Source organism: Narcine bancroftii, chromosome 12 (assembly GCF_036971445.1).
Source record: "Narcine bancroftii isolate sNarBan1 chromosome 12, sNarBan1.hap1, whole genome shotgun sequence".
NCBI lineage: Eukaryota > Metazoa > Chordata > Chondrichthyes > Torpediniformes > Narcinidae > Narcine > Narcine bancroftii.
The window spans coordinates 63,153,269-63,180,712 of NC_091480.1; the positions used below are offsets into that span (position 1 = coordinate 63,153,269).

Below are 27,444 nucleotides of genomic sequence, written 5' to 3' on the forward strand. Positions count from 1 at the left end.
AAAAACAATAAAAATTTCTTTCTCCTATACCAGTAGCTTAAAAACTTGTTGAAGGGTGTGGTTTTAGTAGTTATGGAACCAATCGAGTGGTATTTTGAGAATTTTAAGGTCATGTTTTTGTATCTGGCCTACAAAATGACCTGTTTTTGGCGTGCTTCAAGGGTAGTCTTGTACGTCGAAATATACAGTAACTGCTTAGTCACAGAACAAAATACTTCAGAAATTGACTTGAAGCCTCATATTTCTCATACATCTCAAAGTGGCTATGCCCCCAGCAACAGAGATCTGGAAATGCATGGTTTATAGAAATGGTGCAATGCACGAGGAAAAACGGCAAAAAAACTGAACTGAAACGTACTCTAGGATCTCATTGAACTCAATGGTTTCCTCCAAGTTCTGTAGGTTTGGGTTTGCACTGCGGATAGCCCTCATATACGCTTTCAAAAGTTGAATGTCTCGTTTCTGTAAAGTAAGGAAACATACACACATCAATGATCATCAACAGCCTATTTTCAGATGCTGACTGAGTGGCTGGGAAGCCCCAACTTTTTATTTTTAATTTCTTCACTGAATGCATTTTCAGCCACGATAATTGGCTGAAAACATTTATGCCCCCCCCCCCCCCCCCATCCCACATGGGAATCAACAAGCACAAACATTGAATTTTTAGCATAGAAGTAGGAGCAATCTGTCTCTGCTCAAGGTTTATAAATCACAAGCCTCCAACTTATTTGATCTGTCCCCAATTTCTTTGTTTTTCCCTCCCTTGCAGATTTACGTGGTTTTCCTTCAAATGTGCATTATTTCTCTCAACTGCAGCATTTAGTGATTTCTACATTCTCACCACTTTCCAGATGATGTGTGCAAAACTCCAACAAATTGTCCATTTTCTTTTAACAGAAGTGACTGATGCAAGAGACCAAGATTTGTGCAAAACCATTTGCATCCAACTAACACTGAACTTTTAAAACCATAGAACAATATTGCAGAGTCTGGCCCTTCAGCCCACAATGTTGTGCCTACTCCACAACAATCTAATGTTTCCCTACCTCACACCCATAACCCTTTATTTTATGTGCCTATCGAAGAGTCAGTTGTGGAAAAAGGACTGCCTTTATTCTTCCAATAAAGAGTACAGATGTTAAACATATGGTTTAATTAACCACATACTCCCAACATTTCCACATCCTTTCAGAAGATGGCTGCTTGTTCTAAAATCAATCTGCACTGACCTCAGAACTTTTTCCAAATTTCTATGCACTGTTTTCCTCCCCCAAGCTCAGTGTTAACTAAGAATGGGCAGCAACGCCATTATAGCGCCAGTAATTGGGATCGGGGTTTGAATCTGGTGCTGTCTGTAAGGAGTTTGTACGATCTGCCAGTGTCTGCATGGGTTTCCTCCCACTGTTCAAAATGTAGCGGGGTTATAGGTTAATTGGGTGGCACAAACCTGTGGGCCAGAAAGGCGTGATGCCATGCTGATGACTAAATTAATTTTTTTTTAATGGTTACCCTCTTTATTTCAAAGATTCCACTGCAAAATATAGGTCCCATTGCACAAGCCAACTGGAATCTGAACACTGCTCCTTCCAGGGCTGAATAATGGAGTACCACATGGAAGTCTGGATCAGAAGGCGAGATTACATGGGATACAAGTGGATAGAACATTAGTTTGGTGGTAGGAGACAAAGGTTGGTAGCAGAGGCCTGCTTTTCAGATTGAAGGCCTATGAGAATGCAATGGGTTCACTGTTCAGTCACATTAACAAATTGGATGAGAATGCATTGCAAACAACATCAAAACTGGTGGTGCAGTGAACTGTGAAGGTGGTTATTGAAAATAATAACAGATTCTATGTCAACTGTGAAAGTGGGCCAAGAATGGCAATTGGGTAAGTGTAAGGCGCAGGAAAGGACTTGAATGTGGAATGGCAGGCCCTGGGGTGGGGGGGGGGGGGGTGGGGGAGCGAAGGGGTTATAGAACAGAAATCTACAATATAGGCTTAAAGTTCCACAAAAGAGGCAGCGTAGGCAGACATGATGCAGCTATTCAATACTATATCAGTCAGGGCTTTGAGTACAAGAGTTGGGATGCAAGTCCTAGGCTAGACTGGGATCAATGTCCTTGAGGGGATTGTTTGCCAGTGTTGTTGTGGTGGGTTTAAATTAATATGGCAGGGGGAGAGGAATCCAGACAGAGAGGGAAACAATGCAGAGATCAAAACAAAAGTTCAAGACAAAAGAGTGGCATACAGAAAAGTCAAATTCAAATCAAGATCATTAGAATCCAATAAACAAGGTCAGGAATGGTTCCAGAGGACTCCAAGAAGGGAGAGAGGCAAAAGACATGCAACTATAGGCCGGTTAGCCTGACTTCAATGGTTGGCAAGATTCTAGAGTCCATAATTAAGGATGAGGTTTCGGGGTACTTGAAAGCACAAGATAAAATGGGCAGAAGTCAGCACGGTTTCCTTCAGGGGAGATCTTGCCTGACAAATCTGTTGGGAGTTTTTTGAGGAAGTAACAAGTAACAAGCAGGACAGACAAAGGAGAGTTGGTGGATGTTGTTTACTTGGATTTTCAGAAGGCCAGTGACAAAGTGTCACACACGAGGCTGCAGGTAGAGTGTATGGTGTTGTGAGAAAGGTACGAGCGTGAGTGGAAGATTGGCTGGCTGACAGAAGGCAAAGTGTGGGAATAAAGGGGGCCTTTTCTGGCCAGGTGCCAGTGACTAGTGTCCCACAGGAGTCGTCGTTAGGTCCGCTACTTTTCATGATGTAAATGATTTAGATGAAATTAATTACTTTGTGGATAAGTTTGCAGATGATAAGAGATAGGTGGAGGAGCAGGTAGAGTTGAGGAAGTAGAGAGTTGGACAGGTTGGAAGAATAGGCCAAGAAGTGGCAGATGGAATACAGTGTAGGGAAGTGTATGGTCATGCACTTTGATAAAAATAGTGTAGATTATTTTCTAAATAGAGAGAGAAAATTCAGAAAGCAGCAGTCCAGAGGGACAGGGAGCCTTAGTGCAGGATTCCCTCAAGGTTAACTTGCAGGTTGAGTTGGTAATAAGAAAGGCAAATACAATGTTGGCATTCATTTTGAGAAGACTAGGATACAAAAGCAAAGATGTAATGCTGAGGCTTTGTAATGTGTTAGTCAGACCACATTTGGAGTATTGTAAGTATATCCAAAGGAGGATGTGCTGGCATTGGAGAGGGTCCATAGGAGCTTTACAAGAATGATCTGGGGGCGGGGTGGGGCAGAATCTCATTGAAACTTGCTGAATATTGAAAAGTCTGGAACAGAGTGGATATGTAGATGTTTCCAGTTGTGGAATTTCAAGCAGAAATTTCTTCAGCCAGAGGGCAGTGAATCTGTTGAATTTATTGCCATAGACAGCTTTGGAGCCCAAGTCATTTGGGTAGATTCAAAGCTGAGGTCAATAGGTTCTTGATCAAAGTTCAAAGGTTATTGGGGGTGGGGAGAGAGGGAAGTTGAATGGGGTTGAAAGGAAGAAAACATCAACCATGATTTGAATGGTGGAGCAGACTCAATGGGCTGAATAGTTTAAATCAACTTCAGGCAGCATGGTTGGCATAGCAGTTAGCACCACGCCTTTACAGCGCCAGCAACTGGGACCAGACTGGGGTTCGAATCCGGCACTGCCTGTCAGAAGTTTGTATGTGGGTTTTCTCTGGGGGCTCCAGTTTCCTCCCACCCTTCAAAACGTACAGGGAGTGTAGGTTATTGGGGTGTAAATTGCCGGCACAGACACGTGGGCCAAAATGGCCTGTTACAGTGCTATGTGTCTAAAAATATTTTTAAAAAATCTTATAGACACAGCCTCAAGATTCAAGGGAGCTGGTTTCAGATGGAGTCGAGGAAGAACTGCTCTCACCCCCCAATCAAGATAGTAGTGAATTTGTTGACTACTCTGAACATTACAGTACTGTACAGGCCCTTTGGCTCACAATGTATCGACCTACATTTTTAAACCAATTCAACAAACTAAACCTTTTCTACCTTACCTCTTTTTTTTCCTTACATCCATGTGCCTGTTTAAGAGTCTTTTCAAGGCCCCTATTGTTCCAGCCTCCACTACTACCCCAGCAATGCATTCCAAAACAGCCAACTACCCCTGATGTCTCCACTAAACTTTCCTCTTCTCCTTTTACAGTTGTCCTCTAGTGTTTGCTGCTCTCATCCTGGGAAAAAGGTACTGGCTGTCCACCCTATCTATGCCTCTTATAATCTTGTCGACCTCTATCAAGTCTCCTCTCATCCTGCTTCACTCCAAAGAGAAAAGTCCAATCCAGGCAACATCCTGGTAAATCTCCTCTGCACCCTCTTCATAGCTTCCACACCCTTCCTGTAATGAGGACCAGAACTGAAAACAATACATCCAAGTGTAGTCTAACCAGAATTTTAAAATCAACCTGCAACATTACCTCAACCCTTGAACTCAATCCCCTGACTAATGAAGCCCAGCATACAATATGCCTTCTTAACTATCCTATCAACCTGTGTGACATCCTTGATAGATTTATAGATTTTGATCCAAAAATCCCTCTATTCTTCCATACCATTAAGAATCCTGACATTAACCATGTAGTCCCCCTTCAAGTATTTGAGATATAGGGAGATAGATTTCCTCTTCTCCCCTCCCCTCCCCCCCATTGTTGGGGAATTAGGGATGTGGAGAAAAGGCAGGTAGATGGAACAGGCATGACAAGCTGGATTGCTGACTTCTCCCATTTCTCATGTTACAACAGTACAAGACATTTGGTGAGACCACGTGGAGTACTGTGCACAGTTCTGTTTGCCGAGCTACAGGATTGATGTCATCCAGCTGGAAAGGGTACAGAAGAGATTCAGTTGGATGCTGGGAAATAAACATGAAGGCCTGCAGACACCCTTCATCAAGGCTCAAGCCTGAAACATTGGTTATGTATCTTTATCTGTGCTATATATAGTACTCTGTTTGATCAGCTGAGTTTCTCCAGCATTGTGTTTTTATTTCAGTTGGATGTTACTTGGGCTGGAGAACTTGAAACAAAGGAGAAACTCGATTGGCAGTGGTCTTCTTCCCCAGTATACACATTTTTGAGGGGCATAGGTAGTGTGACTGTCTTTAAACCAGGGTAGGTGAAAGACGGAGAAGAAACCAGAGAGGCAACTTATCCATAGAGGGTTGTGGATCTGTGGAATGAGTTGCCAGAGGAAATGGCAGAAACGAGGACAATTACAGGTATGCATCGCTCAACATCCATGATATGTTCTGCAAAATTGGGTGTTATGTGATGTGGACGTTGTGTGAACACCAACATTATATTGGTATATGGGATATTGTAGTGTACCTGTAAACTTATTAGTAAGTAGGGATCAGTGTGGGGACCGACACGGCGCTGTGGGCAGAGAGCGGGGCGGTCGGATCAGTATGGGGACTGACTCAGGACTGTGGGGAGAGAGCGCGAGGCAGTCTGATCAGTTTGGGTGTAGAGTATACAATTTCCTATAGCTAGCAATTTCTTTTTCTAAATTGCTGCGGACTTGCTCACGGTAACTAATAATTATGGAACCACGGACGTCTTTGCAGTCAGCGCATACCTGAATATCATTGAAAAAAACATTTGGACAAATCGATGGACAAGAAAGGTTTAGAGGGTTGTGGGCTGAACATTAACAAATGGGACTAGCCCAGGTAGGCAACTTGGTCAGCATGGAGGAGTTGGGGTACAAGGCCCATTTCCAAGCTGTACAGCTCTATGACTACCATCAAAGGTAATGAGATTCAACCCTGCAATGTCATCAGGTGCAGTCAAATAAGGGAGATGTGCTTTTTTAAAAAATCTTCAAGTAGCAGTTTAGAACATACAATCGTAATCAGTTTTAGCGAGTGCATTCATGCGATCTAAACTGTGTCCATTGCAAGCAAAGGCTGGCATAATACAGCTCTACAAGAACGTTGAATTTCAATGAAAAATAGTATAATCATTGCAAGAAAACATGCAACTTATGACCATCTGTACATATAACCGAAAAAAGTACTGTACAAATTTTTTTAAATAAACAATATAAAAATTACACTTGGTCATACATCCACAAGTATGATAATCAGACAATAGCTCGACATTGTGTACATTACAGCATCTGTCTCAGTTTCAGGATTAAAGAATACCGTACAGGTACAGCAAGCTGTCGGAAGACAGCGGGATCAGTGTGGGGAATGATAGCGGGCTGTTGGGATCTGCGTGGGGACTACATGCCATGCTAACATACATTTGACTTGCATCAATTTAGAGATCATGTCAAGAAACAGCTGTAGATTGAAATATTCTTTCCTACTGCAATGGAGTCATCATTTCAATTTGAACATTACAGCACTGTACAGGCTGTTAGCCCGACTTATATAAGCCTATTTGACGACAATCTAATCCTTTCCTACCTCACACCCACAACCCTCTTTTTCTTACATCATGTACCTGTCTAAGAATCTTAAATTTTCCTCTTGCACCAGCCTCCACCACCACCTCCGGCAATGCATTCCAGACACCCACCACTCGGTTTGTAAAAACTTAATTTTTGTTATTAGCTAGTTACTATGAGATTTAGTATTCTATTCTTTACTGCAGATTTGTTTTATGGGTCCTTCACCAAAGAGAAGTCATAAAAATACCCCCACATTGCAAAGCATCTGTTGGTTATAATCCTCTACAATGTTTGTCACAGGTAATTTCTAACTCATTTAGTAGGAGAACCACCACAAAACATTACTCCGGTTTGTTGAATTCTCAATTATAGTTCCTGAGGGAACAGTTCGATATGTTCAATTAGATTGTGCTCTGCCTGGGTTTGACTGATAGCATTGATGCCAAGCGCAGTGGCTTCTTACAAAACTGCAGAATAAATTCAACCTTCAAATGGAGTCTCCTCAAATCCAAATTTCATCCATTCACTGTTAAAATTTAAAATGGGGTTTATCACAAATACCACAGAACTGCAAGCTCATGTGCATGATTTAACCTATCGATAGATCTTAATCTCACCAAACAACAATTTATTTTCCAATTAACATCATTAAGGTACAGGTATGTGCCACTTAACGTCCGTTTGGGCAACAACCAACTGCATATATGTACATCATCCCATAATTATCCAGTTACCGTGAGCAAGTCCACAGCAATTTAGAAAAAACGATTAGCTATTATATACTGTATACCCAAACTGATCCCACTGCCCCGCTCTCTCCCCACAGGTCCGTGTCAGTCCCCACACTGATCCCACTGCCCCACTCTCTCCCCACAGCCCTCTATCAGCCCCCACACTGATCCCTACCTCGCTCGCTCCCCACAGCCCTGTGTCAGCCCCCACACTGATCCCACTGCCCCACAGCCCTGTATCAGTCTCCACACAGATCCCACTGCCCCATCAACTCCCCACAGCCCTGTGTCAGTCCCCACACTGATCCCAACTTACAAATAAAAAGTTTATAGGTACACTACAGTATCCCCATGAGGCTTTGCTAAGTATATAATATGGTGTTCACACAACATCCACATTGCATAATGCCCAATTTCACAGAACATATTGTGGACATTTACTAAATTTTGGATTGCTAGGATGACGAACAAAAATAAAGCATGCGCACATTTGTTACGTGTACACATCACTTGTGCAGTATCACAGGTGAACAAGCCTGCCCAAAACATAAAAGATAAATGTGAAATCCAATTATTTTCCATTTACGCGTGTTTTGGCTGATACAAGCACCTGACCATTTTACACATGGGCCTCAAGTAGTGGTGACCATCTCAGAGAAGGGATGTCGTGCTATTTATAGACAACAAACATCCTGGAAGTAAAAGATGAAGGGAAAATAAGAAATTAATTTGTAATTACAGCCAATTGCCAAGGTGCAATTAAATACACAAAGCTGGAGAAACTCAGCAGGTCAAGCAGTGTCCTTTATATTAGCAAAGGTAATAATACATAATTCCTAGACAAGATATGAAAAATGTCGGCAGGTGTCCTAACAAACTTTTTGGTGGGGGTGTGTGGAAAAGATGGGTAGCTGAAAAGGCAGGAGGTGATAAGTGGAGAAGGGAGGGGACAGCAGTGATCAAGGGGAGAAGGAATGGCTAAGTGAAGGGAGGGGTAGGGGGAAGGGAGGGAGAACTGGAAAGGGGGAGGGGAAGAGGAGAGCAGGTTAACAGAAACCAGGGAAGTTGATGTTGATGCCATCTGGCTGGAGCGTGCCCAGACAAAAAAAAAATCAGGAGTTGTTCCTCAATTTGCAGGTGATCTTCATGGGACAGTACACAAGGTCATGGACAGACATGCATGTCTGGGGGTGTGACACAAAACGGAAATGCTTGGCTACTGGGTGGTCTGTCACTAGTGCGGACAGAGAGGTGTTTGGCAAAACGATCTCCCAATCTGCACCTTAGCTCTCCGATGTAGAGAAGGCCACAAAGGGACCACCGGATGCAGTAAGTCAGTCCTGAGGATACACAAGTGTTACTTCACTTGAAAGGCCTGTCTGGGGCCCCAGACTGTGATGAGGGAGGAGGTGTGGGCATAAGTGTGACACCTCCTCACCTTCTGCACCCACAGAAGAGGGTGCCAGTGGTGGGGGGGGGGAAAGAAATGAGCACACAAGGGTTTGTGCTTTTACTTCTACCACGGCGTCTACAGATTCTCATGTTTTACCACTGAGGTGCATTATTTGGCAGGCACCCACCTGCTCTGCCAGCTGATGTTTGTGCTCTGCTGAAGTCTTCTCCAGCTCTGCAATTTTTCCTTGTTGCTGAAGAACCACAGTGCGAAGATGTTTGATACAGTTGTGGCTTGGTAGCTCATCTTTGGGCATTTCTAATCTGAAAAGTGGGGAACAATAACATTTGTAAAACAGCAAAATAGGCTTATTTTAAAACCAAACAGAAGGGGCTAAACCAGTGGCTTTCAACCTTTTTCTTTCCACTCACATACCACCTTCAGTCACCTTTTACTAATCACAGAGCACCTTTGGCATAGGGATTACTGAAGGCGGTATGTGAGTGGAAAGAAAAAAGTTGAAAACCACTGGGCTAAACCTTCAAAGAGCTGCAAGATACATTTCCTATTGAGACAATTTAAAAATGGTAAACGTTAACAGTGACCAATTTAAACACACCAAGCAATCACAACCAACCAGTCTGGAGGAATAACTATTGGGCTGGAAACTGAGAATTCCTCTGCCTTTCTTTAAAATTACTCTCACGTTTGAAGAGACAGGCAGCATATCTGATAGTCCAGCACATCACTGAAAGATTAGCCAAAAGTCTTCCTAGACAAACTCAGCCTTCGAGATCAGAGGTGGTCACCTCTGGTTGACCATTACAATAAATCTTGCAACTAGAAGTTACTGATTAAAATACATCATCAGAACTTTGATCACTTGGGATAGAGAAGATGGATCACGAGAGAAATTTACATAATTGATTGGCTCTGAAACTCCCAATCATCAAAAAACAACAGCACAGTTGGCATAGTGTGGTTAGTACAACACCTTTACAGCACCAGTGATCAGGATCAGGGTTCAAATCCTGCCTGTAATCTCCATCTGTAAGGAGCCTGTACATTTTCCCCATGTCTGCGTGGGTTTTCCCCAGGGGCTCCAGTTTCCTCCCACCCTACAAAATGTACTGGGGATTGGGTAGATCAATTGGGTGTAATTGGACAGCACAGGTTCATGGGCCGAAAGGGCCTGTTACCATGCTACGTCTGAATTTTTTAAAAATTAAAATAAAAAATAAAGATTTTCTGCCTGCTCATGAATGCAGGCCAGTGGATCAGTGCCAATTGACAGGGATTGCACAGTATCTCTGATGGCCACCTCATTGCTGCATTTTGCCAAACATGGGTCCTGGCTATCTGGAGAAGACAAAATAAAAAACTGAAATGAGCTGCATCCCCATGAAAAAAGCTTGCACTGCCTTTGCAATCTCAAGTTGTTCTCCAAATGAGGAAATATCAGAACTCAATTTATGCACAGCAATCTCCCATAACCAGCAATGAGATAACCAAAACATTCTTTGTAAACCCAAGATGGTCAATCAAGAAGCAAATAATGGCCTGGGCACATCTCATGTGTTCCTTTTCAAGACAGAATCTATAACAACCATCCAAGAGATCACACACATTGCTGTTCATCATCTCCAAAAGAAAGTACAGCAAATGCCCCAATATCCAGCACCTATGGGGATTGGTAGATGACAGATAAGTAAATTTGGTGGTCGATTGAGATTGTGTGTTGCGTGGTTGGCGAACTAACTAACCATTTTGGGGGTGGGGTAGGGAAAGAGTGCAATTTTATGTTTCTTGCCAAAGTGGATAACCTCACACTCCATCTGCCAGACCTTTGCCCACTCATCCAGCTTAACTCTATCCCTCTGCAGACTCTCCACATCCTCATTACAATTTGCTCTTCTAGTCAGTTTGGTGTCATCCGCAAACTTGGCTACACCACATTTTGTCCCCTCCTCCAAGTCATCAATGTAAATGATGAACAGTTGTGGGCCTAACACTGACCCCTGCGGCACCCCACTTACCACTCTCTGCCAACCTGAAAAACTCCCATTTATCCCGACTCTCTGCCTCCTGTCAAACAACCAATTTTCAATCCAGGCCAATATACTTCCCCGGACTCCACTTTCCTGTAACTTACTGAGAAGTCTCTTGTGCGGCACCTTATCAAACGCTTTCTGGAAATCCAAATAGACAACATCAACCTGTTCCCCTCTATCCACCGCACCCATTATATCCTCAAAGAATCCTAACAAGTTTGTCAAACAAGATCTTCCCTTTCTAAAACCATGCTGCGTCTGCCTGATTGAACTCTTACGTTCCAAAAGTTTCACTATTTCATCTTTAATGACGGCTTCAAGCATTTTTCCAACTACAGACGTCAAGCTAATTGGTCGATAATTTCCAGTCTTCTGCCTACATCCTTTCTTAAAAAGTGGCGTGACATTTGCTGTCTTCCAGTCTGCTGGGACCTGCCCAGAATCCAAGGAATTTTGGTATATGACCACCAATGCATCAACTATAACTTCTGCCATTTCCTTCAGAACCCTTGGATGCATATCATCAGGACCAGGTGATTTGTCTGGCTTTAGTCCCATTAGTTTCTCCATCACTACTTCCTTTGTAACAACTATTTTATCAAGGCCCTCCTCAACATTCGCATCCTTAACTCCGCACTTGGGCATGCTGGGCGTGTCTTCCACCATGAAGACTGACACAAAATATTTGTTTAATGCCTCGGCCATTTCCTCATTTTTCGCTACCAGTTTTCCTTTCTCATCCTCCAAGGGTCCTATGTTAATTCTGGCCACCCTCTTCCGTTTTATATATTTATAAAAATTTTTGCTTTCTGTTTTTATATTTTGTGCCAATTTACTTTCATAATCCTTTTTCCCATTTCTTATTACCCGCTTTGTAACCCCTTGTTGTCTCTTAAAGTTTTCCCAATCTTCCAGTTTCCCACTGCTCTTTGGAGCTTTGTACACCTGCGCCTTCAATTTTATACTCTCCTTTATTTCCTTTGTTAACCACGGTTGATTTTTCTCTCCCTTGCTGCCCTGTTTCCTGACCGGAATATATTTTTGTTGAGCATTACAAAATATTTCTTTGAAAATCTTCCACTGTTCAACTGTTTCATCAATTAGCCTGTGCTCCCAGTCCATTCTCCCCAATTCTTCCCTCATCCTATGGTAGTCACCCCTGTTTAAGCATAATATATTAGTTTTAGATCTAACTATTTCCCCTTCCATCTGAATGAGAAATTCAATCATATTATGATCGCTATTTCCCAGATGGTCTCTGACTATTACATCATTTACTCTATCTATCTCATTGCACAACACTAGAACCAGGAGAGCATTTTCTCGTGTTGGTTCCTTAACATGCTGCTCAAGAAAGCTATCGCGGATGCATTCTATGAAGTCCTCTTCCACGACAAACTTGATTTTCCCAATCTATGTGGAAGTTAAAGTCCCCCATGACTACTGCAGTATCATTATTATATGCCTCACTTATTTCTCTATTTATTTCCTGTGCCACTAAACTATTGTTATTTGGTGGGCGATAGATAACACCCACCAATAATTTTTTTCCCTTTGTTATTCTTTATCTCTACCCAAATGGACTCAACATTATGCTCTTTAGATCTTATATCATTCCTCACTACTGCCTGGAGCTCATCTTTGATTAAGAGTGCAACTCCACCTCCCTTACCATCCTGTCTATCTCTTTGCACCACCTGATACCCTTGAAAGTTTAATTCCCATTTAGGGTCACCTTGTAGCCATGTTTCCGTGATGGCTACCAAATCATAGGCATGGGTACCAATTTGCGCCTCAAGTTCACTAACCTTATTTCTAATACTGCAGGCATTCAGATAAAGTGCCCTTATGCTCTTTGTCCTTTTAATATCTAGTGACTTCTGTAACCTTTTCTTTTGATTTTTCTGCCCACTATTTTTCTTTGTAATTTTCTTAACACTATCATTGACCCGAAAACTCACTGCACCATCTGATTTTTTACTTTCTCCTCCCAACATTACTTTTCCATTCATCTGACCATTGCAATGTTACTCATCGATGAAAACATTTACCTCAGTTTAAAAAAAATATCCCAGTTGATTAAACACGGCGAAACCAAAAAAAAGGAAAATAGCAAGTGAATGACGAAAATTTCAGACATTGTGGGAAAATTAATACTTTTTCCACAGAAGTGTTTGTTTGACTTGCAAGCCAATATCCAATCTTTCACTCCACTCTTCACTAAAAGTGACTAAACAGGAACATCTCATCAAACCAGAGATGAAAGATTCAACACCTTCTCAGCCTGTATCACACCCATAGAGCATAGAGCATTACTGCACAGAAATAGGCCCCTTCGGCCCTTCCAGTCTGTGCTGAACCATTTTTTGCCTAATCCCACTGACCTGCTCCCAGTCTCTAGGCCACTATGTATTTGAATTTTGTGAGGAAAAAAAAATTGCAACTCACCCACATCCTTGCTCACATGTCACTGGTCGCTTCGGATTATGTTCGCAATCATTGAAATGGGATGTTAACTGGTCGAGCCGCACCACAGCTGTGCAGCCGAAGCTGGCATTGTCACACGTGATCTGCAGTTTGGACAGCATGTTCCGCATGATGCGGGGAACCGGTCGGAGGTGGGCTAGAGTAACAACACTGCGATCCACTGGGCAGGTTTGCTGTTGGGAGAACCATTGGGTGATACAGGCATTGCAGAATGCATGCTCACAATGTGGAGCCTGGGAGGAAGAGAAGAGAGCACATGAACCAAGAGGGAAAGAAAACACATGCTAGCAGAAGTGATTTGGAAATCCAATTTGAAATCACTTGGGCTCTCTTAAAAAAAAACAGGCCTGCTCCCACATATCTAGGTGACATGATCAAATATATCGATCATCTATATTAAAATGCACTTGTGCTGCCGTTAGAATTTTCCTCCCATGGTATGGAAAAAATATTAGCCAGAGGAGAAAGCTCCTTTAATCAAATTCAAGGTTAGAAAGGGAGAGAGTCTGCAGTATTGTCAAGGAGCCAACTTTAAGTGAAACAGTCAGCTTCAAAAATATCTTCAGGGCTCAATCTTCTGAAAGGCATCAAGGGCATTTTTTTTATTATTAGGATTAATTCAATAAACGAGGAAAGCCTGTACTTATTTCTGAACTGAAAATTCCATTTATGCAGGACTATACAGTGGAGTTTGGAAAAAATGGAACCCACAATGACAAAACCAGAAAAACTTGAGGCCTAACAGCTTCATGCCAATGGTCAGTGGAGCTTGCATCAGAATTAGCAAGAAATTCTAGGATAAACACCCTTCAACCAATCTAAGAAATGTGCAAAAGCTAAAAGAAACAAATTGAAGAGATTGAAAGTTTTGAATTTTAAAAAAAGATGTCAGTTGCAGGGAGGGGGCAGAGAAGAATGAGAAAAAGGTGGGGGGGGGGAAAGGACCTAACTGGGAACATTATCAAGCTTCCTTTCTGCAAGGAATGGCTCGTCATTCTCACATTTCATCTTTAGTCCGTACATCCGCACTCTCCAATGCTTTTACATTAACTGCTTTGGCTTAAAGCTGTTCTTTTATTGAGTTATTTTCATGCCAAATCACTTTGGACAGCTGACATCTTAAGTAATATATTCCAACCCACCAGCAATTCTTAGAATCCCAAGAAAATAACTGCTATTGTGTTAAATCCCCATCATTAACAGAAAGCCACTGGATAGCATGTGCTCATGAGCAGTGATGTCTCAAGTATGCATTCAAAAGCATTCTTTAACTAAGTTTGGAGTAATTAGGAACTCCAGTGCAATGTCCACCATTCTATTAAGGGGTTCTGCAGCCCGAAGAAAGCACGTCAGTGCTTCTATTTCCTCAGAAATTTGCGGAGGTTTGGTACAACACTGGAAACCTTGACAAATTTCTACCAATGTGTGGTGGAAAAGGTGCTGACCAGCTGCATCATGGTCTGGTATGGAGACACCAATACCCCTGAGCAGAAAGCCCTCCAAAAGGTTGTCGACACAGCTCAGGGCATCACAGGCAAAACCCTCCCGATCATCTACAGGGAACACTGCCGTCAGAGAGCAGCAGCAATCAAGGATGCACAACACCCAGCACGCGCTCTGTTCTTGCTGCTGCCATCAGAAGAGAGGTCTAGGTGTCAAGATCGCACCACCAGGTTCACCATCAGACTCCTCAACGACAAACTCAATCAGGGACTCATTTAAAGACTCTTCCATTTTATTGCTTGTTTTTCTCTCTATATTGCAGTTTGCTTACTTTGCTTAAATGTGTACGTTGAGTACAGCTTTTTTTTGTTCTACCAATAATTCTGCCTCACCCACAGGAAAAAGAATCTCAGGGTTGTATGTGATGTCATACATGTTCTCTAACAATAGATCTGAATCTCCAGTATCATTTCACAATTTGAAAGGATTTTAACACACCAGATTCCTCCACACTACTAATGCTGATTTCAATGCCAGCCGTCCCATCACCTTGATATGTAGGAGTTCCTTCGAATTGCCTCCCAGTGCCCTTGCAGATCAGCCAATGGGGAGAATGTTTTTAATATGCTCTGCTAAATGAGAGAAAATGGAGGCAGGAAACATATCAAAACAATTTCCTGGGATTCAAGTTGTCAAGGTCAGTTTTGAACTGTAAAATTTGGTCAACTTTGACCAATTATGCTCTCAAAATAAAAAGACCAAAACCTTGCAGTTTAACAACAGGAGAGCAATGGAACAAACTATTCAATGCAACAAATTTGAAGAGCTCAAGATTGGAAAAAATAAATTCTGGCCCACTATCCCCTCTCTTGGGGCAAATTGTAGCATCCCTAGCATTGTCTACAGAGATGCCTAGCTTTCTGGACCCATTCAACCGTTTACTCTCCCATCTACAGAGTCCCATTACTTCTAAAGGTGTCATGGTTGCCAGTATATTCAACATGCCCTTCCTCGATCAACATTGCAATGGTTGCCATGGGAAGACTATAATGATCCATCGTTTCGTTTTAACAGATGACCTGTGCTTTAAAAAGGTTAACATTCCTTTACTCTCTTCCAAAGCTGGGGAAAAAAAAATCTATTGATTTTTGGCAGCTTTCCCCAAGCCATACTTTAATATTGCAGAGCCCTTGATTTCTATTTAAAGCTTCCTCTGTTCAACCAAGAGATCCAACAACATTCCACCCACCCCACCCCCCCAACTCCTGACCATGAAGGATTCTGATGCAGCAGAACTGCAGCATTTCAGACTCGGCATCAATGAATTGTGCCTGGACAAAAGGCTCGATGGACATCACTTTCCTGTTCACAACTTTTTCCAAATCAAATTAGAAACAAATACAAGCAGCACAAATTGTTGTAGTGTTTACCAATTTTAAAATTTAACATGCAAGATTCACAGTGGAACATTTTCCACTAAACTTCATCAGATTGTTGAGAGGCTCTAGAGCAAGGGTGGCCAAACTATGGCCCGCCCGCTTGAACATCATCTTAACACTGTAAGTATATTGCACTTCTTAGTTTCAACACTAGATGTTGCTGCCATTTTGAACAACAGCTGGACTGACCATTGCAATGTTACTCATCGATGAAAACATTGACCTCAGTTTAAAAAAAAATCCCAGTTGATTAAACACGGCGAAACCAAAAAAAAAAGGAAAATAGCAAGTGAGTGACGAAAATTTCAGACATTGTGGGAAAATTAATACTTTTTCACAGAAGTGTTTATTTGACTTGCAAGGAATCGGTCAACTTAAATAGTCTATCTTTACCCTTCTACAGATTTACACATTGCATCATAATCATCAAGGTGGACACTTGGGCCATGAACTGTATTCCCTAAGAGTTGGAGGAATGTTGGAGACGGCCTTGATCCTTTCTTGATATCTCCTGTTCTCATTTTACATCCAACTTTTTAACTTTTCAGTGCTTTTTGAATGAGAGTTTTATTTCATTCATTTAAATTAAATTTAGGGCCAGCAGATACAGAAATGCACATCAATAAATTACTGTAATGTCAACAGTTAAACCATTCAGTATTGTGGTATAATTATTTTGATAGAAAATGAATTGTTAAAGGCACAGGGGTTTTCTGGTCTAAAAACACCACTCTTCCTGGAGCATAACTGGTTAAAAACTGTCAGGCTTAATATTGTTTGGCCCATGACATTGTATTTTTCTGCATGTGGCCCACAACCAAAAAGGTTTGGCTACCCCTGCTCTAGAGAGATGAACGCACAAAGCTGTGAGCCTCTTCACAAGCAACTCCACCATCCCCACCAGATAGACGAGATTCCTTACCTGCACAGGTTCTTCCAAAACCCCACTACAAATTGGACAAATTAAATCTTCATCCACTTCACCCTGAAACCGATTGACATCATACCCCATGGCTCATACTGCAACAAGCTCAGGTGTTCCTGGAGAAAGATAAACTGCAAGACATTGCTCATTTGCAATAAATTTCACTGCTTAAATTTTAGCAATAAAAATACACTTTTGAATAAACTTCAATAAGAGGTACACAAAACACCAAAATATTCATTTTTTGGTAATGTTTATACATTAATATGAATTGATATTTAGAAAAAAAGAGGAATTGGAGAAATTTAAGATTCCAAATGCAAACCCCTACACCAAATATTTTAAACCGTTAACACCAAATCCCAGGTTGGTCTCTTATGCTCCTTTTCCCCCAACCATCCTAACAAAAGATTTGCTCTTCCATTTCCCCAAAGCTCAGCTGTGGTTGTTGATAACTAAGAATCTAAAATCTCATTGCACCTTACCATTTCTAAAGAATTGCAGAAAATTTTGCTTGCATGCAAGGCTTCTTTCAAAATTAGAAATTCGCAGTCACATTAAAAAGCTGCCTCGATGCTAACTAGAACAGGGCCACCAAGAGAAAGGCAGCAGGACTCTGCCTTTATGCAGCTAGCCGCACAACGGTAGATATGATGTCATTAAAAATAATGGATATGTCCTGGGCTGGAAGAAAGCCAAAGACTGGAGATGAATTTAGAGTGAACACGTCTTCCTAGTCTTATTGCTGCAAGAGCCTCATTTCATCAATCCTGTTCTTGAACAAAGGTTTCCTTCTGATTTATACTGTACTTGTGCACTAAAAGTAGGCTTGCAACAAAAGGGTCAATTCCACTGGCAGCACCTCCCCACGGGGTATAAAGAAGAAAAACAATGAGAAAACTTTCCATGAACACCATCTCCTCTCGAGGAAAAAAAATCATTCTAAGATAGTTTTAATGGAACTGGTTAGACCAATTTGTATTACAACACAATGCTATTTTTAACTTGTCAACAGGCCTTAACATCAGCTATAAAATTTGACATGAACAAACTAAAGGCAAAGGCACATAATAGGCAAAGTTTCTCCTCCTTCAAAAACAAAATCTTCAAGATGGCATGGATAGTCTTGAGCTCAACTGTGATGCACAACATTAAAGGTCTTACAGTTTCTGTCCTCTCCAAAGGAGAGACAACAGGGCTTTGTCTTGGTGGAAGGATTCCACACCCCCTCCCCCTCCAAAAATGATACAAGACAGCCTGGTCACCATTACCAATGTCTGTAAAATGTCAGATGACCCACCAGACGAGGTCTAAATTTAACATCAATATAAGAATATTTGTGAAAAGACACAAAATTGATACATTGTTTGCAAACATTCTCAGTTTTGATTAATCAGAACACAAAACTATTTTGGGGATACCAATGTCAATCAGAAACTTTGAACAATGATACCAGCACATTCCAAATCAGAGTCAGGAAGAAGAGTATGCTTGTCACATCTTTTTAGGATCCCCATGCATTTTGCATCCAATGAAGTCCCTTGGAAATGTAGTCACAAGTTGGAAGTGTGACAGTTCCCTTTTGAATCTACTTCTGCACCTTTTCAAATAGCATTCAGCACACATGAATACTTAATTTTTTTTAGATATACAGCAGTTACAAGCCCCATGAACCCGTACAACCCAATTAACCTACAACCTCTGTTACATTTTGAACAGTGGGAGGAAACAGACACAGGGAGAACGTACAAACTCCTGACAGACAGCACGGATTTGAACCACAGTCCCAGTCGCTGGCACTGTAACAGCATTGCCCTAACTGCTATGCTAACCATGCCACCACCTCCTGTAGTTCTGCTCAATATTAGAAACTGAAAGCACATTTCCAGTTGCTAGCTTTAGAAGCAGCAATAATAAGTGTACTCGAGCCTCAAACCAAGCCTTAAACAGATTAGAGAGTTTCTATATCCTTCCACACCAAACCACAGCTGCAAATATTGACTCAAATGGAACAGATACACAAAAAAATTAAGTGAAAAAAAATCCAATGTCACAGTTTGAGTATCCTGCCAGTTCAGTCAATGGTCAGGTCCTCAAACAGGGAAGCAAAGGCAAGGATGGGTTTTGGAGAGGGGGGTAGAAAAAGAATGCAAATAGAAATAAAAACAGGAAATAAACCTAAATGTCAGAGAGCAGTAGTAGACTGCCTCTTAGATTGGACGCCTGTGATTAGTGGTGAGCCTCAAGGATCAGTGCTGGGTCCACTGTTGTTTGTCATCTACGCATATCAATGACCTGGATGATAATGTGGTCAATTGGATCAGCAAATTTGCAGATGACACAAATATTGGAGGTGTAGTGGACAGTGAGGAAGGTTTTCAAAGTTTGCAGAGGGATCTGAACGAGCTGGGAAAACGGGCAGCAAAATGGAAGATAGAATTTAATGCAGACATGTGTGAGTTATTACATTCTAAAAGGAGAAACCAAAGTAGGGCACTGAGGGATTTGGAAATACAGATACATACCGGTCGGTAGTTCCCTGAAAGTGGTGTCACAGGAAGATAGGGTCATAAAGGGAGCTTTTGGCATATTGACTTTCATAAATCAAAGTACTGAGTACAGGAGCAGGGAAGTTATGGTAAAGTTGTACAAGATATTGGTGAGGCCAAATTTGGAGTATTGTGTACAGCTTTGGTCACCCAACTACAGGAAAGATATCAATAAGATAGAAAGAGTGCAGAGAAGATTTACTAGGATGTTGCTAGACTTCAGGAACTGAGTTACAGGAAAAGGTTAAACAGATTAGGACTTTATTCGCTGGAGCGTAGAAGAACGAGGAGATTTTCCAGAGATATTTAAAATTATGACTGATATAATAGAGCAAGTACAAGCACACTTTTTTCACTGAAGGTAGGTGAGATAAAAGCAGAGGGCATGGGTTAAAAGTGAAAAATTTCAGGGGAACATTATGGGAATTTCTTCACGCAGAGAGTGGTGGGAGTGTGGAACAAGCTGCCAGCTGAGGTGGTGAATGCGGGCTCAATTTTAACATTTAAGAACAATTTGGACAGATCATGGATGGGAGGGGTATGGAGGGCTATGGATTAGGTACAGGTCAGTGGGACTAGACCAAAAAATGTTTGGCACAGAGTGGAAGGGCCCGTTTTCTGTGCTGTAATGTTCTACGGCAGGGGTGTCAAACTCAAATTCACGGAGGGCCAAAATCAAAAACTTGGACTAAGTCGAGGGCCGAACTAAATATTTATTGAAAATTTTCAACAACATCTGCATGTTTTCTCTTCTTTCAACATATGTAATGTTAAACTTTTTCTTATTAAAATAAATGTTTAATAATAGTTTTGGATAAACTCTTTCCAGAAGCATTAACAAATGAGAAATAAAATATTCAATAAATAATATTTCTCTATAGAGGATTTGTCAAATGTTGCTAGTGTGCTGTTGAATAGTAAAATCTGAGGGCTATTGAGAATGTGGGAGAATAACATGATTCCTGAAACAATCAAATGGGTGACTGAATGTGGGCATGAACTCTAGCAGGGTTATTTGCCATGCCCTTTTTCCATTGGTACAGATATCCTTTGATTTACATACTTTTCAAGTTTTATGCCTAATGAGCTTGTATCCAGGTGCAGGACCATTTTTAACCAGGAATATATTTATCACTGTGACATGAAACTATTGGAAGATCGTTTTATCCTGAGATTAAAGTTCATAATCCTTACTCAGGCCTGTGTGCGGGAGGGCGGGGTTTGCGGGCAATCCGGTTGGACAACGACAGTGCGGGGGCATCGGCTCTCGCTGCAGGGCGGCATCTCGGCGGATCAGCGGCCCCGTCACCGTGAGTCGCGGGTCAGCCTGCGGCAGGGAGGGGGAGTGGGCAACGGTCCTGGCGAGGTCAGGCCCGAGGCCTCCGGTTCTGGGCGCTGGGAAGCGGCCTTGGCTTCCCCTGACACCGGCCAGGCCCCAAAACCAGAGTCCACGGTGAGACCCTGCAACGTAAACAGAGGAGGTGGGGGCGATTAGCGGGCTGACGCCAATGCATTCTGGGATTTATAGTATTAGCTGTGCATGCGCTATCCTGCTGCGGCGGCCAGCGGGCCACCTCTAATACATTTTTGAAATGATCTTGCGGGCCAAATATAATTATATCGCGGGCCAAATTTGGCCCATGGGCCAGAGTTTGACATGTGTGTTCTACGGTTTACAAGAGCCAAACCTAAATGGTAGCCACAAAATCAGGCGTCAGTGGAGATGGAAACAAGTAGTCTTTGTCATAGATTCATACAGGATAGAACAAACAAGTTGGCCCAAAAGGTCCATGCTGATTAAGTTGGCACTCTGGTTTACACTTGGCATGCACTTGGTCCGTTCACTCCAAGCCCCTGCGATTCACAACCTCTGCCCAAATGTCTTTTGAATGTTATTAGTGTACCTGCTTCTACAGTTCTTTTTGGCAACTTGTTCCAGACAACCCACCGAGGGACAAAATTTTCCCTCAGGTACTTCTAAAATCTTTCCCCCTCTCACCTTAAACCCATGCCATTGAATTCTGGAATCATCTACTCTGGGGAAAAAGACTGAGCATTCACTTTATCCAAGCTCTCAATTTTATAAACCTTCAAGATCACCCCCTCAGGCGAGAGAGCAGAGACACAGCACTGCTCCTTGGGGTCCAACCGCCTGGCCCCAATGCCAGCAGCTCTATACAGACTTTAAATGGTCTGTTACAGGAGCCAACATCGTTTTTAATTAAAAGCCTGCAACAACTGGGTGTGTACCCAAGATGACCTCTGCTCAGCAGCGGCCATGAGGGGTTGCAGACTCCGGGGTAGCAGCAGATGGTGCAGGGCACCAGTAATGGGGAGAACACCCCTCTATTGAGGAGACGACCTTACAAGTAGCAGACGCACGAGGGATTCAACAGCTGAAGGAGCCAGACAGGCCATACATGGCTGCAGGCAGTCAGCCATTTACAGTCAAGGGACTCACACAACCGGTATTCATGAGGGTGCTTATGGCAAAAACAGCTCCTAAAGGCTTCCTGATCGTGTTGGAGGTTTGGATCTGGAGCTCGGGCTACCGCTGGATCAAACAGCGGTTTGCCTCCTGAGTTCCTGTAGCCTATGCAGTTGCAGAGGCTACAGAAACTCAGGAGGCAAATCCAGACACTCAGCACCTCTGGAGGGACACTTTTGCTTCTCTTATTGCAAGGGGCAGGTCTTTCACAGAGAGTGGTGGGTGCATGGAATTCACTGCCAGCAACGGTGATGAGCCAGGTACAATAGGATCTTTTAAGAGACCATTAGATAGGTGCACAGAACGGAGAAAAATGGGAAATAGTAGGCAGTCATGAAAGTAGGTTATTAGGTCAGTACAACACTATGGGCTGAAGGGCCTGTACAATTGTTATCACTTAAAAAAAACTCCAGATTTGTGACATGCAACATCCTCCAATCAGTCCCCAACTATCCAAATGCTAGTGGATCCTGTTCCCTCAAAATTCCTTCCAGCAATTTTCCAACCACCAATGTCAGGTGCAGTTGCCTAGCTTGTCCTTGCTACCTTTTAATCAATAACTTTAATTAACATTAGGACCCTCCAGTCTTTCATCATGTCAGACAGAGGTGAAAGAGAATGCAAATATCTCAACAAGGGCCTTCACAATTTCTTTCCCAGCTTCCCACAAGATGCAATGATGCACTTGATCAGGCCCATGGGACACATCCACTTCAGTACACTCCAAGGCTTCCACAATCTCTTTGCTGGTGGTTCTACATCTCACCACTCATTTCCGTGACTTCCAGAATCTCCTCCACAGTGAAGGCTGATGAAAAATATCACAAGATATAGGATCAGAAGTCAGCCCATCGAGTCTACTCCGCCATTCTAATCACGAGCTGATCTATCCTCCCACTCAGCCCCACTCCCCAACCTCCTCCCCGTAACCTTTGATGCCGACTCATCAAATACCTGTCAATCTCTTCCTTAAATACACCCAACAACCTTGCTTCCACAGCCACCTGTGGCAATAAGTTCCACAGACTCCCGACTCTCTGGCTAAAGAAATTTCTCCATATCTGGTGAAAATCTCACCCATTTCCTGTGGCTGTCTTGTCAATCTTTAATGGGACCAATTCTCTCACTAGCTAACCCTTTACTCCTAACATTCCTGTAAAAACTCTTGGAATTTTTCTTTATCCTGCCAGCCAGCTCCATTGCTAGTCCTCTTGTTGCCCTCCTCATTTCCTTGCTCAGCATACTCCCAACACTTTCTGTATTCATCAAGGTATTTATTTGACCCAGACTTCTTGGATCTGCCACAAGCATCCTTTTTTCTGACCAGATCCTCAATAGTACTCATCAACCCAGGTTCATCAATCTTAACAGCCTTGCCCTTCACCATGATCAGAAAATGTAGTGTTCGACTTCTCACCATTAAAAGAGGGTAAAAATATTTAAGACTCATTTCAAGGCAAGGCTAAAATATGAATGTGCCAGGAATTACAAAGACATGAATTGAGTCAGTCGCAAACAAGCAATATGGCAGAAGGGCTATTACTGTGCTGCATGTCTGAATTTAAATACAAAAATTTAAAAAACAAGAAGCTGCTGTAGCAGTTCAATAGAACCGGCTCTGGAGGTTCCGAGTAACATCACAACGTTTCACAAGGTTTTAAAAAGCTGTGTGTGACTGTTTGAGTACAGGACTTTTACCAAACTTAGACTCGACTACGTCTGATCATTTTCTCATTCTTCATTTTACACTGCGACACAGTTGCTACATTGGTGACCCTGACGGACCCAAATGGATTTTGGACCCAACATGGACAACACAGCGGTTTTGCTCAAACTGCCTCTCTTTTGGACCACTCAACCTGAAGTTTGGTTCAGGCAGGCTGAGGCGCAGTTCCACATTCGCAAGGTAGAAGTAAACGCCACCAAGTACTATCATGTGGTCAGCACCCTCGACCAGGACTCGGCCGGTCGAGTAGTGGATTTCCTTCGGGATCCACTGACTCTCGGCAAGTACAAAACCCTAAAAGCCCCCCTCCTCCAGATTTACGGTCTCTCACGACACGAACGAGCTACATGATTCCTCCATATCGATGGCCTGGGGGACCGCGCCCCTTCAGAGTTAATGTTGGCACTGGCAGACGGCCATAGGCCTTGTTTGCTCTTCAAGCAGGTGCTTTGAAAAATATATGCCAGAGGACATCCGCCCCATGTTGGCTGATGAGGACTTTCATAACCCTCGAACAGTGGTCGTCCATGCAGACATTCTATGGCGCGCAAAACAGCAGGACACAAGGCCCACAGAAATTAGTGCTAATTCACACCGAAGGCCCAGGCTCCACGAGTACCGGCAACGAGGGTGTACATTCCCACAGACAAACATGACTCCATGATAATGGCTACGGCGGCTAGCCACTGTAACAACCTACTCTACACCTGGGACAAACTCTCCCAGCACAAATTTAGAGTTGACACAGGTCCGGAGGAAAGTGTCTTTTCTCCTTCAGGCTTTGACACCCGTACCAGGAGCACGGGACTGGTGCTTACTGTGGTGAATAACAGTTCAATTCATACTTATGGCACACAGACTACAATCCGGCGACAATAAGTTCACATGGAAGTTCATTCTTGCTGCTGTGTCCTGGCCATTACTGGGTGCTGACTTTCTCAAAGGGACTTAAAAGGGTACCTGTTGGTGAACACCACAACATTCCAGACTTTCTGCCTTGGAAAAGCCAAACTACCCGCCCCGCACCTAGATGCTGTAGAGTACTTGAACAACAAATTTGCCAAACTTCTTGTGGAGCTTCCCGATATTGTCACTTCCCAGTTCTCCACTGCTACACCCAAACATGGCATCACACACCACATCCTCACCCAGGGACCTCCTCTACACTCCCAAGCCCGACACCTGCCACTCAACAAGTTCCTCCACAAAATGGAGGAACTTGGAATCATACGCAGGTCTGATTGCCCATGGGCTTCCCGGCTACATGTGGTGCCCAAAGCCACGGGAGGTTGGAGACTTTGGGGAGGGATTACAGGCGCCTCAATGACACTACCACTGCAGACTGCTATCCTGTGCTCCAAACACAGGACTTGACAGCTAACTTTCAAGGGGCCAGGATATTTTCTAAAATTGACTTGGTGCGCGAGTACCTGTAAACCCGGAGGATGTGCCCAAGGCTGCCATCATAACACCATTTGGCCTCTTTGAATCTTTGAGAATGCCTTTTGGGTTAAAAAATGCTGCACAAAAATTCCAGCGACTAATGGACACAGTGGCATGGACTTCCTTTTCGTATACTTGGAAGACATACTCGTTGCCAGCCATTCCCACAAAAAGCACCTACAATATCTGCGTTTACTCTGCCACTGTATATAGGAGTTCCGGCTAGCTGTGAACCATGCCAAGTGCAAATTCAGACCGTCCTCTATTGAGTTCTTCGGACATCAGATCAGTAGCCGGAGTGTCGTTCCATTGTCTATCAAGGTAGAAACCATCTTCAAATTTGCAAGGCCCAAGACCATCAAAGGGCTCTAGGAATTTGTGGGAATGGTCAATTTCTATCATCGCTTTCTACCCTCTGCAGCTCATATTATGAAATCTCTCTTTGACCTCGTGACTAGTGATGCCAAAGAACTCGAGTGAACAAAGGAGACAATGGTAGCATTCCAGCAGTCCAAAGACACTTTAATGAAGGAAACATCGCTGGTCCATCCACAGTTGGATGCACTAACTGTCTTGATGCTAGACGTGGCAGTAGGCGGGGTCTTGGAACAGTACACCAATGGACAATGGAAGCCTCCTGCAGTTTTTTTTAAGTAGGCACCTCCGCCCTCTGGAAACTAAATACAGCATATTCGTATGGGAACAGCTGGCGGTGTACCTTGCATTCAGACACTTCCGCTATATTTTTGGAACGTTTGCTTTCACAAAGACATCAGATTCCTGGTCAGCCCGCCACCACCTATCTTATGTATCCGAGTTTTCAACCAGGATTAAACACATCTCTGGTAAGAGTAATGATGCCCTGTCCTGCTCCTCCGTTCAAGCATTATGTGCCCTCTCTCCGGGTGTAGACTACATGGACCTCTCCAAAGGTCAGTGCTAGAATGACAAATTCCCAGCTTATAGAACTGCTGTCATGAGCCTGCAACTCAAGGATGTAGCCTTTGGGCCGCGAGGTACCACTCTCCTGTGCGACGTTTCCACGGGTCAGCCAGAGCTATTATTTCTGCCTGGGTATCTTGTTTCAGCCTACCCACATACGTCACCTCCGACCAGAGGCCCACACTCTGGGTCATTTTGTCGTGACTGCTGGGAATACAGCTCCACCACACGGCACCCTACCACCCGCAGTCAAATGTCCTGGTGGAGCAGTTCCATAGGCACATGAAGGCTGCGCTGCTGGCCCACCTCCAGGGATCTGATTGGGAAGACAAGCTGCCCTGGATCCTCTTGGGAATAAGAACGGCACCCAAGGAGGATCTCAACTCCTCAACGGCTGAGTTGGTTTATGAAGCCCTGCTCATTGTACCTGAAGAGTTTGTGCCCGGAGCACGCAGACAGGAGGTGCCACTGACTTGAAGTCTTTGGCAGACCGTGGGAGCAGCTTGGAAAATTGGCTCCAGTTCCCACGTCAAGGCATGGAACAACGACACCCTTCATCCCAAAGGAACTCTGGGACTGTGAGTTTGTGTTTGTGCGTAGAGGTGCGCATGGGCCACCCTTACAGAGGCCGTATGAGGGCCCCTTCAGAGTGCTACAAACAATCATACATCTTGTGTTCTGGACGTTGGAGAGCATCCAGAGATATTTACGATTGACTGACTGCTCATCTCAATCTCTACCGGCCCTTGCCACAACTCCCGATGCAAAGGCGCGGATGACCGCCCAAGAGCGGTGGACGGCAATGGCACCAGAGGTGTTAGCCTCCTATCGCTGGTTCTTGGGGGGGTGGGGGGGGGGGAGAGCATGTAGCGGCTCACTGGAGGCTCAATCAAACTGGCCCAGGAGGTTCCGAGTGATGTCATGACATCACAATGCAATTACATCATTTGAAACACGTGGGGTTTTAAAAAGCTGCGTGTGACTGTTTGAGTAAAGGACTTTTACCAAATTTCGACTCGACTACGTCTGATCATTTTCTTCATTTCACACTGCAACACAGTTGGTACATTGTAAACCCTGATGACCAACAAGAACTCTAACAGCTCAGAGGATAAAGAGATGGGTGATCTAAAGCATTCACACAAGAACTGATGCAATGTCTCAAACAAATAGCAGGCAGAAGAGGAAGAGGCCAAGGATGGATCAGATGTGCTCTAGAGATAATATTGCAACAACAAGAAGAGTTGTCCCTGCTGGTGGTGTTTGGCTCCATGAGGGAATGATAGGAATTAATTGAACAGAAGTGGGACATTGGACTGTTCAATCATCTTCTTTGGCTTGGCTTCGCGGACGAAGATTTATGGAGGGGTATGTCCACGTCTACTGCAGGTTTGTTG

At 43.3% G+C, this 27,444-nt stretch overlaps 1 protein-coding gene across 4 annotated transcripts in view; it reads right to left on the reverse strand.

Annotated features, from left to right (window-relative positions):
• Window positions 1-27,444, reverse strand: part of rnf41 (ring finger protein 41) — a 38,150-nt gene that overhangs the window by 4,252 nt on the left and 6,454 nt on the right. For 2 of the 4 annotated variants that reach the window (XM_069906418.1, XM_069906416.1), the window contains 4 exons: window positions 16,897-17,015; window positions 13,054-13,325; window positions 8,742-8,877; window positions 359-462 (listed from right to left, as the gene is read on the reverse strand). In XM_069906418.1, coding sequence (XP_069762519.1) covers window positions 359-462; window positions 8,742-8,877; window positions 13,054-13,325; window positions 16,897-16,986 — 602 coding nt within the window. In that variant the 5' untranslated portion in view covers window positions 16,987-17,015. Of the gene's footprint in view, window positions 1-358; window positions 463-8,741; window positions 8,878-13,053; window positions 13,326-16,896; window positions 17,031-27,444 lie in introns of all 4 variants that reach the window. The other 2 variants (XM_069906417.1, XM_069906414.1) reach the window with 1 other exon arrangement.